The following is a 12,473-nucleotide window of genomic DNA, read 5'->3' as shown; positions in this document are numbered from 1 at the left end:
GAGATTCCTTTAATTTATTTTTTCATTAATTTTTTATATACTATTCCATATACTGACTATAAGGTATAGAGACGATTATTATTCAGTTCAAGTCATCTTAAGAATTGAGCTAATATTAGCCTCACACAGTACAGGTCACATAATTCAGTATCTCCAATTAATTGCATGTGCTATAACAAAGCACAGTGGTGTTTCATATGGACATTTTTTTCCACGTAAAGGCCTTCAAAGGACAATTAAGATTAATTGGGGAATTAAATGTAGGTCTATTAGAGCCATTGAAAATAACTATTCTGGTCAACTGAACTAAAGCATTTCTAATGTAATTTCTCAGTCCATCAGACAGCAGTCATATAGATGCTATTGTCACACTTGTCAAATTTTCCCCAGTGTCTTGTAAGTTGTATATTCAACAAAGGATTTTATTTTTAGTAAAAAATAGGTGGTAAAAAAAAAAACAGAAAAAAAATATCATCTGATGTTTCTGGGCTGCTATGACAGCTGTGTAATAGGAGTTCACAGTCAGTGCTGTGTCAGGGACGTCAGGTCAGAATTGCTGAGAAATTTGGAAGCATATGGCGTAAACCAGACCAGACATGTGACACATCAACACATGTCAAAAATAAGCTATGATCCCAGAGTGACAAGAATAACAGTCATCCAAATTACCCATGTTGAGGAAGTTGTATCGCTGTTGTGAACGTGTTTAGCTAGAGATCCCCTGATTGCTAGCTATTGGCTAAAAACAAAATGATTCAGTTATGAGTATATCTAGGCTTAGCAGCATGGCGACTTAGTAGTTAGCACTGTTGCCTTGCACCATTTCCTCTGGTTTGACCGGTTTCTCTGGTCACTCTGAGTGAGCTGATGGAAAATTAGTTGGAAAATTAAATGCTATGTATAATCGAAGTGTGTGCTTGGGCCTTTCAATGAGTTGGTACTGTATCTGTATTTTATCTACCAGGCCTCATGGCAAAACAGACAGATCAGCCAATAGAACATAGTTTTTTAAAAAGAGTTGTGTTCTTCACATCATATTTTAGGGATAATGGGGTTGAGAGATGCAGGTTGATTTAAGCTCATATCTCTGTAATATTGAAGAACCAAAAGCAGACACTTTGCTGCATTAAATAGATTAGAATTTTTTTTTTTTTTTTTTTTTAAAGCTTAAAGTAAACCTTTTTTTAGTTAAATCTTTAAAATAAAACCAAAGCCTAGAAATTACTCAAACATTTAAAAACAAAACTGTTTTGGGGTGGTTTTATCATTGTACTTTAAAATTATTAACAGTGCAAATTATTATATTGGAGCAAAAGTTTTAATCTCATTTTTAAATGTATAAGAGAATAATTTATTAATAGTAATACATATTAGAAATAATTTGTTATTTGGTGCAATGAAATTGCTACAGTATATAACAATCAATATTCAGCATACAATCCTTTATTCTTCAAAAACCTCCGGGATCCGGCTGTGTCCAGCAGTACCAAAAGCAGTACCCTGGTGTGACTTGTTCAATCCATGTCTGCTTGATTGCTTCTTGAAGATCATGTACAGACATTTGCCACAGAAGCTTACAATTCACTTGAGAATTGCTGAGTTTTTGTGCAGAGGTGGATAACTGGCTTCGGAAAGTAAAAGTAAAAGCTATCACTTTTGGCCACCACTGTATATGTTAGATACATATTGTGACGGTTTCCTATAAAATCCATAATTCAAATGCATAATTGCAATTACCAGTTATTGATGTTTGCCATTGTGTGTTGTTTTCAGACTTTGACGATGATGAGCTGAAGGTGAAAACCCAGAGGCCGAGATCGGCAGACCAGCCAGGAGTGTTCCAAGCCCAAACAGGTGAGCTTCTCTTTGGATAAAAACAAACAAAAAACAAAACATCGGCTCGGAGCCTTCAATTATAAAGCACATCCTAATATCCCTCCTTTCCTTGGCTCTTGGGGGAAGATGAGGATCTGACTCACCCTTATGCAAATAAACACGTAATGTGTTTATAAGACGTGCAATTAGTCCGATTTGGACAGTCACTCTGTGATGTTGCCTTCATGCAAGGACATTTTCGGAGATAAATAAGAACAGTCTGGTGTTCATCGCCTGCCGGGTTGCTTTGCCCTGCTGGTGTGGTTGTGTCCTGATGTCACATCCAAGAAACCCGTATATAGTTACTCCAGGCACAGTGAGAGGAAAAGCAAAATGATGGGATACACAGGGAAAGAAAACCTCGCCCAGGGCATATGGCCCCTCTCAGAGCTGCCGAGTCCAATTAACATTGGTGTTCTTTCTTCCCTCTAACCCAATCATGAGAACACAGAAGTCTGGCACTTGGGCTTCCGTGTGAAGTTTGATGCATATGCGGCTCATGAATCTGTGGAAAATTGTGTGTCTTTGAGGACCTTAATGGAAAGAAGAAATTCAGAGATTAGCTGTCTAAAATGTATCAGCCTTTAAGTACTATACTCTCCTGACATAATACTAATCCCGGATAGTGCCGGTTTAGCTCTAAAATCAGCCTTCATTTATCAAGCCATTGATTCCACCAGGTGTCTGAAAACTTCCTTCGAGATTCAGTCTGTGTTACCATGATTGCATCACATCATCGATGCAGATTTGTCAGCCTTACATTGAACATGCAAATCTCTTGTTCTACCACATCCCAAAGGTGTTCTGATCGATTCAGATCTGGTGACTATTGAGAAAAAAAACGAAGAATGCTGAACCCATGGAACCAGGTTGCAATGACTTATCAATAGATGTTATCTCTAGTGTGATGATAAAAGAATGCATGTAATCAGCAACAACGATCAGGTTCTGATTTCTAAATCTAATCTGCATGTCGCAAAAGAAATCCATCAGATGAGATTGGGCAATATTTGTCCAATCTTGAACTGTGCAGTTGCATTGATATGATCTGCTCTCGGAGGAGTGGAACCTGATGAAGATCTTATGCTGTTGAAACCCATTGAGCTTCGATGTCTTGTAGATTCTCAGATGTTCACACAGTTCTAAAAACCATCTGCCACATTACATGAACTTTTATATAAGATTGGTGTACACATAAAATGCATGTTTAAAACCATTATTGCCCATGTTCACACTTGTAGTGGAAAGCTTTACCAGAAGTGTAGAGCTTTTTAGAAAAGTGGAAATAGATCAAGAAAGGGATGTTCACCAAGCACATATAGTTTTATTTATACTTTTATTTATGAAAAATAAAAGCAGAGTTCACCATTGAATAATGGAAATGTATACATTTAAGCATACTTCAATTAAGACCAATATCAATAAATTAATTATGAAATAATTTTTTTTTTTTTGGACAACTGAAACTCACTCACTCACTCATCATTTATACCGCCTTATCCTGTATTTACTGTATGGTCGCAGAGGGCGTGGAGCCTATCCCAGGAGGCGTAGGGTACGAGGTGGGGTATCGCAGGGCACACACAAACACTATGGGCAATTTGGAAACGCCAGTTAGCCAAATCCATGCACACAGAGACGGGAATTGAGCCTGGCCAGGAATCGAACCCCTAACCTGTACAAAGTACAAGGTGACAGTGCTAACCACTACACTCATGTCATTTCCCTTCTTTCTTTCTTTTACTCCCTGTCATAGGTGATCCAGCAGCCGAGGAGTGGTCTCAGTGGAGTGTGTGTTCACTGACATGTGGGCAGGGTTGGCAGGTGCGTACCCGTTCCTGTGTGTCCTCTCCGTATGGCACACTATGCAGCGGGCCGCTGAGAGAGACACGCCTCTGCAACAACACTGCCACCTGCCCAGGTGAGCCACAGCATCAAGCAGGTAGAGTACCTCCTTATCGATCATACAGTATATACCCACATAAACACAATCGCGCACACACACGCTGAAACTGTATTGCATGAGCACACACAGGGACAGCTGTTAGCTGCCTGTCACAATGTCAGTATGCACGAGAATGGCCGCACAAATTGTTTCCACTTGGGCACAAATGTACCAGTACTGTAGGTCATCATTCACACTACTGTACAGTAATGGGGAAAAAAGCTAATGCAGGCTGAATGTATTTTAAATGTAATTTTTGAGAGAATTAGGCCAGTCCAACTGTAAATCTATGTTGTGTTCAACTCCATTCTGTCCCAGTTTTTATGGAACATATTTATGTATACTAATAGAATGTTTTTTTTTTTTATCCAAAACCCATAAGTTATTACCCAGGTAACTATTTTTCCAGTTCTTTAAAGCTCAATAAATGTCCCAGCTATTTCAGCCTTGAAGTAGAGCACGCCAGCCAGGAAAGTTTTCCAGACTCGTTTTTGGATGCGATTGACTAGGGCTGGCAGCAATAACTTGTTTAAGCTTCAGATTAATTCAAAATCCCCAATGTGTTAAAATAGTTTAGCACCGTTTAATTTAAATTCCTTAAACTTCCTTAATGTAAAGAAAGTTACAAATTTATTCTTGACAAATTCTAAAAATGGACAGAACAAGGATCTTCTGAGAAAAGTTTTAGAATCAGGAGCGATAACATCAAAAAAGTTCTGAGATTCTCAGAACTGTTTCCAAATTCAGACCTGTTAGCAACACATGTACAGGAACAGTATGTGATCCGTCATATAAAGTCAGGGATTAAGCTGCACGGGTTAGTTATGCACATTAGAGTGCAGTAGGTGAAATGTATCAAGTTTACAATTTCTGCAATAAACTTGTCCTTTCTGATCCTTCAGCAGAATTGATAAAGTTTTACCCAGCAGAAATAATAATAAAGACTATCCAAGCTGATTACTCCAGATGTGATGGAAAAACATGCATTTCTGTTTTCACTATAAAAAAAAATGCACTGCTGGCGAGTTACTTTCAGGCATAGCTCAGACATCCTGGTGTCAAAATGAGACTGAGGGTTCCCTCTTTCTTACTACATCACACAATCCTCATTTAAATAATCTAAAAATAGGACTTGACATTTTTCCACAGGCCCTCCTCATAGAACAAGCTCACACTAGCATATCTCAGCAACCAACCATGATACAGTCATAATCCCGGTATCAAATAACCTTAAAATGTGACTTGTTTGTGGTTGTGTCATGAGCTACAATCATCAATCAGTAAGTATTTGGTTACAACAACACTTTCTATTGTTGAAGAATGGCAAATGCATTCGTTTGTATGAACTACTAAAAAAAAAAAAAAAAAAAAAAAACTGTGCACAGAACTACTGTACATAAAGATTACCACGACAACCTACTGACAGTCCTACTACGACACTACTGTTGAGATGTTGACAAATAATCTTACTCTAAAAAAAGGCTGAAAATTGTATAATAATAAATAAAAAAAAACGCCTGAAAACCCATCACATCACATCACATTATGTATGAAATGTCATTTTGGGTGATTTGAGGTGGGTAGAGTAGCCAAAAATTTTACTCAAGTAAGCGTAGCTATACTTCAAAATAATATTACTCAAGTAAGAGTAAAAAAGTATTTGGTAAAAAGATACTCAAGTGTTGAGTAAATGTTTCATCGTAATGTCTGAATTATTTATTATTATTATTATTATTATTATTATTAATTAATTAATTAATTTGTTTTTTAGAAATTATGTAAGCAACCAGACGAAATGATAAAATAATGTACAAATGTTGACATTTTTAAATAATAAAATAAATGCATAAAACTAAATATCTTTACAAAATAGTTAATTAGGAACAAGAAACACAAATTTCCTAATCTCACTTTTTTTTTCACAACATAAAGCTTTTGGGACACAAAAAATCTATTGAGGTAACATATGTACTGTATGTTTGAACAGTGTAAACTACTTCCTGTTTAAGATAGACTGTATATTCAGTTGCCCTCCAAATGACTCAGCAGTTATCATAAGAATAACATTGTGTACAAGAGGTCTCACTTTACCATAAACTGTGTCCAGCAGAGCAAATGTAAGAAACTTAGATTTTTTAGCCACTGGCTTATTTGCTAATTATATAAGCTAACATTTCAACATTAAATAAAACAGCTAAACTAACAGCCACATGTTTCCTTCGCTGTCTACCTCGCCGTGTGTGTGTGCTGTGGTCAAGTGACTATATGTGGTTATTGTTATTGCGGCTGATTGGTCAAACGGAGTCATGTGACTATTGTTGCTACATCTGATTGGTGAAACACAGTCATGTGGTGCTCCATGCTGCATTTCTCTGGCAAAAACAAAGAAAATCTAATGTGGAGAATAAATGGTTGGAAAAGTAACTAATTAAGCGTAGCTGAATGTAGCGGAGTAAGAGTAGTGTTTCTTCTTCACAAATTTACTCAATAAAAGTAAAAGTATGGTGCAATAAAACTACTCATAGAAGTAAATTCTTTTTTTAAAAAAGTTACTCAAGTAAATGTAACTCGTTAGTACCCACCTGTGATATTTTTAGATTGCTGGTTCAACAAACTTGATTTTACAAGTGCGAGTTTGTTTATAAGGAGAATTTTAAAAAATCATAAAAAATCCTATTTTTAGAATATTTAAATTAGGATTTAGTAATAAAGTGGGAACCCTTAGTTTTACAGTACAGTGTAACAAGTAAAAAGTACTGTATGTTTTTTTAGGCACAACTGCAGTAACCAGCTTGGATAGTGCTTTAAAGCCATGTTTAGGATTTAAACTTTCTTAATCCTAAACAAATTTGATCAACAATTTTTTGCTGAAATTAAAACTTTGTGCAAAACTTGATACCTGACTTGCTATGATAACTTAATGATAAATGACTTAATGGAGAACATAACCCATCAGACCTCTGTTTATGGACATGAGCTTCCATCCTGCCTGCTCTCAATTCCAGAATAAATATATTATAGCTATGATTATTTTGTGCATTTAGTGTTGTTTTAGCAATATGAGAGGCAACGGAAATGTATTTTGTAGCCTGTGTTGGTGGCTGGCAACCGAAGTGTGGTTTGACATGTTCCTTGCTGTTGTTTATCAGCATTTACTGTAACTGCTCTAATAAGACAACCTAAATATAGCGATGCCCTGAATCAGTTGTCGCATTAGCTGTGGCAAGGATGATGAGTTAACTCATGAATGGACCTTAAAACAAGATTGTTGTTTTGCTGCCAGTTTTGGCCAAGACACTGTTTCAAAAGAGATTTTCTTATATCAGTGATGTTTCCATGGTAAAATAAAAGTAAAAAAAAAAAAAAAAAAAAATGCATAATATATTATAAAAGTATCACAGTATCCCCTTATGGAATAAAAGAAATATGGCAATATATTGTAAAATATGCAATATATGAAATAATACATTTCCATATATAGGAAACTATTACTTATATTTATTAATATATCACAATATATAAATACGGATAATATATATGAAGACAAAAACCATTATATTTATACGTCTATTTTTGAGTATATTTCTTCGGAACATAATTGAACCTTTATGCATGTTTAAGAATTATACACACACTTTTACTTTGTCAGTGTGCTCTGATTAATGCCTATAAAGTCCATTTTGTTTAAAGTACTGTACATTATTATATAAGCATATTGTCAAAAAATATATAGTACTGTGCAAAAGTCTTAAACATCATATTATACTGTATGCCGTACCAATTTTGTTATATATGTTTATCATGTCTGCATAATCATGTACAAAATCATTTAGTATTTTCATATACAACTTAAAAATTAATCAATAAATGACATTACAGGAGAATATATGCATGGCTGTAAATAAAAAAAAAAAAAAAAAAAAAAATATATATATATATATATATATATATACAGAACAGACCAGTTTTCAGATGCAAACAAAAAACCTAATGTTACGCTCCTAGGATTTACATAAAAATATAGAGAAGCGAGTGTAACAAAGTTACCAGAAGAACTCATATTCTCCAGCAAGCTCAGTAAAACCTAACAGCTGTTTTACGAATAGTACTTTACTTATAATTTTGTGCATAATTATACAGAAAAGATAAACATATATAACAAAATCAGTACAGCATATAATATGGTGCCTAAAACTTTTGCACAGTACTGTATTTAATCAATATCAATATATTATGAAGTATATTGTTGAATATAAACTTACATATATTAAGATATACATTTGAATATATATATATATATATATATATATATATATATATATATATATATATATATATTAATACAGTACATTATTTTGTATATTGTGAGTATACAGTACAGTATTTTCAAATTAGTTAGTATCAGTTTGTGTACAAACAAGGAATATTAACATTATAAATGAATCAGAACACCAGAACACTAAATCATTTAATATACTGACAGTTAATATATAGAGAAATATATTTTATTTGCATAAGGGTCACAGTACTTTTTTATTTTACTTGCTACCATGATAAAATTAAGAATCCTAAAGCAGCATTACTAATGTGAAGCTAGATCCATAAAACAATATTTCAAAGGGAATAAAAATCAAGACTGATCCGAGCACTCATGCTTGTAAACGCTCATGCACATGACCCCAAGGCCAAACTTCATTTCCTTTAAACACTGAATAGTTGATGCAAATTTCTCTGCCTAAAAGCTATTTATGGATTTATATTTGTTTTAGGATGATGCAGGTCGTCCCATATGCTAATTCCAGACTTAAGCAAATAGATTAACTTTGTTTATCTGCCTAAGTTGATATTTAGCTGCTGTATTGATATCCCAATATTCCCAGCCTCCTCTTTAATGATGAATGAATTTGCAAGGTTTGCGTTTGATGTATTTTTAGCTTTTCTTTTAGTTGGTGAAGCATGTAGAGGCAAGGCAGAGGATTCTTGAGATGATCTAAAAAAAAAGTGATTACAAGTGAACTTCATGAATTGTGTGAACTCTGTATAGACATGGATCTGAAAGAGATCAGGATTGTCTCTGTATGAGAACGCGATACAGAAAGGGAGAACCTATTCCTTAATGCTTTATATAAAATACTGATTTGTTAAAGAAGTCTCTGACTGTTAGCACAAAGAGACAGATAGACAGGGACAAACTTTACAGACATTTTACAACTGAATATGGGTCCATAACATATTACTGATGGACGATTTGGGACTAAGCAGCTGTGTGGCCATATGAAAACCTAAAAGACTAATCAGAAAAATAAGGCATCAATTTGCTAGGGAGCATAAAGAATGGACTTTGGAGTGATACACCCATCATGCATAGTGTCCACTGTACAAGCCGCTGAATTCAATGTTATGATCTGATGTTGGTCAATTGGTCAGGTCTAGACTTATGTGGCAATAAATGAAGTCAGGTGAGGGACCTTAAGTGAAGAGGTACTGAATGAATAGGTTAAAACTTCGTAACGGGTTTTACACACAGGTGGCACCAAAGGCACATGGACAGGAGGCGAATTTTCTTTTATTTAAAGAAAAGGATAAGGAAAGGGTTTAAGGAGGAAGGATGAACGTAAGGGGAATGTGGGCCTGCGTGGACAGCAGCACCTTCCTGCATGCTCCCTCGAACACTTTTCTCTTGCTTATTGGCCAACCGTGCTTGAGTGCAGCCACAGATGCGAATCAAACAGGCTCCCGGCCAATGTCGGCCGTCGCGCCTCCGATACTACAGTACAGCCCCAATCTTGGATGGGGAAAAGGTGCCTTGACGTGGAGCACAGCAGCCTTTTCGTCTTCGGCGGCAGGATCCTGAGGTTTGGCTCTTTGCGAAAGTGAAAGTGCCACAAGAGCTCGTGCTCATCTTTTCGCGGCTGTTCTCAACAGAGATCAAATGGTTGCACTCAGTTCTATGGCCTTTGAAGTCCCTTGGGTGCAATACATCACCCCCTCTCGCATGCCACTCTTCTGCGTTTTAAGTGTGCGCCATGCGACTCTGCTCAGTAGAACTCCAGGACCTCGAGCTGTACACTGTACACTCCCTGTCTTGTTTTTATAGTGCGGAGAAAAGCCAGAAATTTATTAATGATGAATTTTTATCCAGCCATGCCCGTTTCCCGTGTCCCTGCCCCATGCAGAAGGGGAGGCCGCCTATCTAGTGAGGCTACGGAGTGACTCAAAAACTGTAACCAAAGCTAAAGATTATGAAATTTTTTTTGTTGTTGTTGTTGTTTTTTTTCCTCTTCGGCCAGGCAGTGTATAAGCAGAGTTAGAAGAACATAATGCATGATCGGGAGGTGTGATGTAGCCTGACACAAAGCAGTATTACTATGAGTACCATAAAGTATTTTAATCCTCTTATACCTCCCTCGCACACAGAGCAATTTGCTAATGGTTATATTTTACCCATTTTTGTTGCCTGCAAAATATGTTATCTCATATTATCACCGACTGTATGTTTAGCAGCTTGAAAAGCCATGTTCTCTTGAGTTAATAATAAAAGTGCAAATTCCTTCTTTGGTGGATGAAGCTTTACCTCCATTAGAAGTACTGTATACTGCTAGCAGTGGGGACGCCTATCAAACATCACCTTATTAAAAATTAGATATGTTTTATATGCAAACTATCATGTTTTTTTATAATAACGTATAAGATCAAGCAACATAATCTGAACATGTCACACAGTATAAATTTACAGCCAGCACTACCCGTTAATGCAGTTACAGAAAATAAGAAGCTAGCACTTAACAGCCTTGTCACATAAAATTATATGAAACCAAAACAAGTCGTCAGAGTTCAAAGCATCTTTGTCTTTTCTGTTGTAAAAACCTTTACAGTCCTAATTAGATCCTTTTAAGTCCTAATTCACAGCTAAAAGAGGTTTTTTATCACAACATGTCTGGAACCTGTCTTTTATGACTAGAACCTGGTACCTGATGTACTTTTAAAACAGAAATATAACAACATCGAGAACAAAAATCCTAAACATGACAAAAGGCAATGTTGTGCCTTTTGGTTCTTAATGAGCACTGGATTTCGGTTTTCATTCCACTACGAAGAAAAAAAAAAAAAAAAAGTCTTTTGGAATTAAAACACACAGTACTGTTCTTCTCCAAGCACCACACAACTGAGGTCTATTATTAAACAGCGGTGTTACGGCCACAGCCTACGATGCACCTGGCCCTCTTTTTTCCCCCCTCTCCTTACTCGTTCATTATGGATGAACAAGTGTGCAAGTGATTTACGCTGACCTTCTGTGTAGCCTATTTATAATTCAGTGGTGAGCGCTGTTGTTGTTGCATCGGGGCTAAGAGCAGAAAGCTAGGGGGATTCCCAAGGCTTGAGATGAGCATCAGATTAACTCCACGGACACACACATAGGCAGGCTTGCATGCACACACACACATACACACACATACATACACAAAGAGGCCATTTTTGGCAAAAATTCAAGACGCATTTAATTAATTGGCTGAAGCAATCATAGCAAAGTGTATTTCATTAAGAGAGAGATTATTAATCAGACTAGATCAAGCATGAGCCTCAGAATGGAAACTGTTATTATATTTACTGTTACCGTATTTGCTATTTTTCTCTTTTTCCAATATACGATTGTTTCATTCAAAATGATGTATATATATATATATATGTATGTATATAAAGCAAAACCCAGTCCTTTTCCTATAAGTCCCTTTGAAGTGCTACTTATTACCTAGTTAAATACGCTCAAAAGTACTGAACAATAATTAAGATGTTAATTAAGATTAAGATTGGGAATTATTTTTTTTTTAAGCCGAAATATAAAAAGTAAAAACTGAAATTAATTGTTTAAAAAGTGTCAAAACAAAAGAAAGAATGAAAAAAAATACTTCATAATAGGACAATTAATTTTAACATTAATTATACTGAAACAGAGTAAGCTTCAAGCTTTCCCTATGACCTGCTGCTTATCCCTCATTATGTGGTAATTGCAGAACTGTGGGTGAGCTCCTTGATGTCGGTAGTGCCCTTTTCATTTTTTTTCAAAGCCCCTTATTAATAGAAGATTTAATTTTAAATAATTGAACTATATAAAAAGTAGCAGGTCTGTCTTTGATTATTTGTTAGACATGCACACTTTTAGAAAATAAGGGTGCTAAACTGTACCTCCTTTTTTTTTAATTTGCAGTGCTTCTCTCAAGGTGACTTTTTTTATTTCATCTTAAAGTGTGTGCCTGGTTTACTTTTAAAAATGATTTAAGGTACATAATTGGACCTTTAGGAGAACTCTTGCACCTTTAATTAACGAGTAATATTTTAAAGGTAGACTGTGCGCACCTTCCTAGGTAAATGTTAAATAAAAGATGTACCACCACATCTATAATGTGCAGCTTGTGTTACTGTAAAAAATTTTTTTTCAGTTTGAAGTTTAAATTGAATGTGTATTTTACTGTAGATGTACCATGCAGCCTGACATTATTCAATAGCTCGGTGAGGTAGCTAGGAGCAATGCATCCTTCATAAAATTAATGTAAATATGGAACACAACAGGTAACATGTGTACAAGGGCTTAAAAAAAAACATCAACCTACAGGCAGTGCAGCAATGATGTTCATAAGACAACTATAGAATTAAT

General features: G+C 35.5%; 1 protein-coding gene across 8 annotated transcripts in view; it reads left to right on the top strand.

Moving 5' to 3' along the window:
• adgrb2 (adhesion G protein-coupled receptor B2) overlaps window positions 1-12,473 on the top strand; it is a 450,506-nt gene that overhangs the window by 198,340 nt on the left and 239,693 nt on the right. For 6 of the 8 annotated variants that reach the window (XM_053490018.1, XM_053490015.1, XM_053490012.1 and 3 more), the window contains exons 3-4: window positions 1,774-1,854; window positions 3,632-3,817. In XM_053490018.1, coding sequence (XP_053345993.1) covers window positions 1,774-1,854; window positions 3,632-3,817 — 267 coding nt within the window. The remainder of the gene's footprint in view (window positions 1-1,773; window positions 1,855-3,631; window positions 3,818-12,473) is intronic. The other 2 variants (XM_053490019.1, XM_053490013.1) reach the window with 1 other exon arrangement.

Source organism: Clarias gariepinus, chromosome 28, assembly GCF_024256425.1.
Source record: "Clarias gariepinus isolate MV-2021 ecotype Netherlands chromosome 28, CGAR_prim_01v2, whole genome shotgun sequence".
Classification (NCBI taxonomy): Eukaryota; Metazoa; Chordata; class Actinopteri; order Siluriformes; family Clariidae; genus Clarias; species Clarias gariepinus.
Note: the sequence above shows the minus strand (reverse complement) of the source record. Positions and strands in the feature narration are given on the sequence as shown.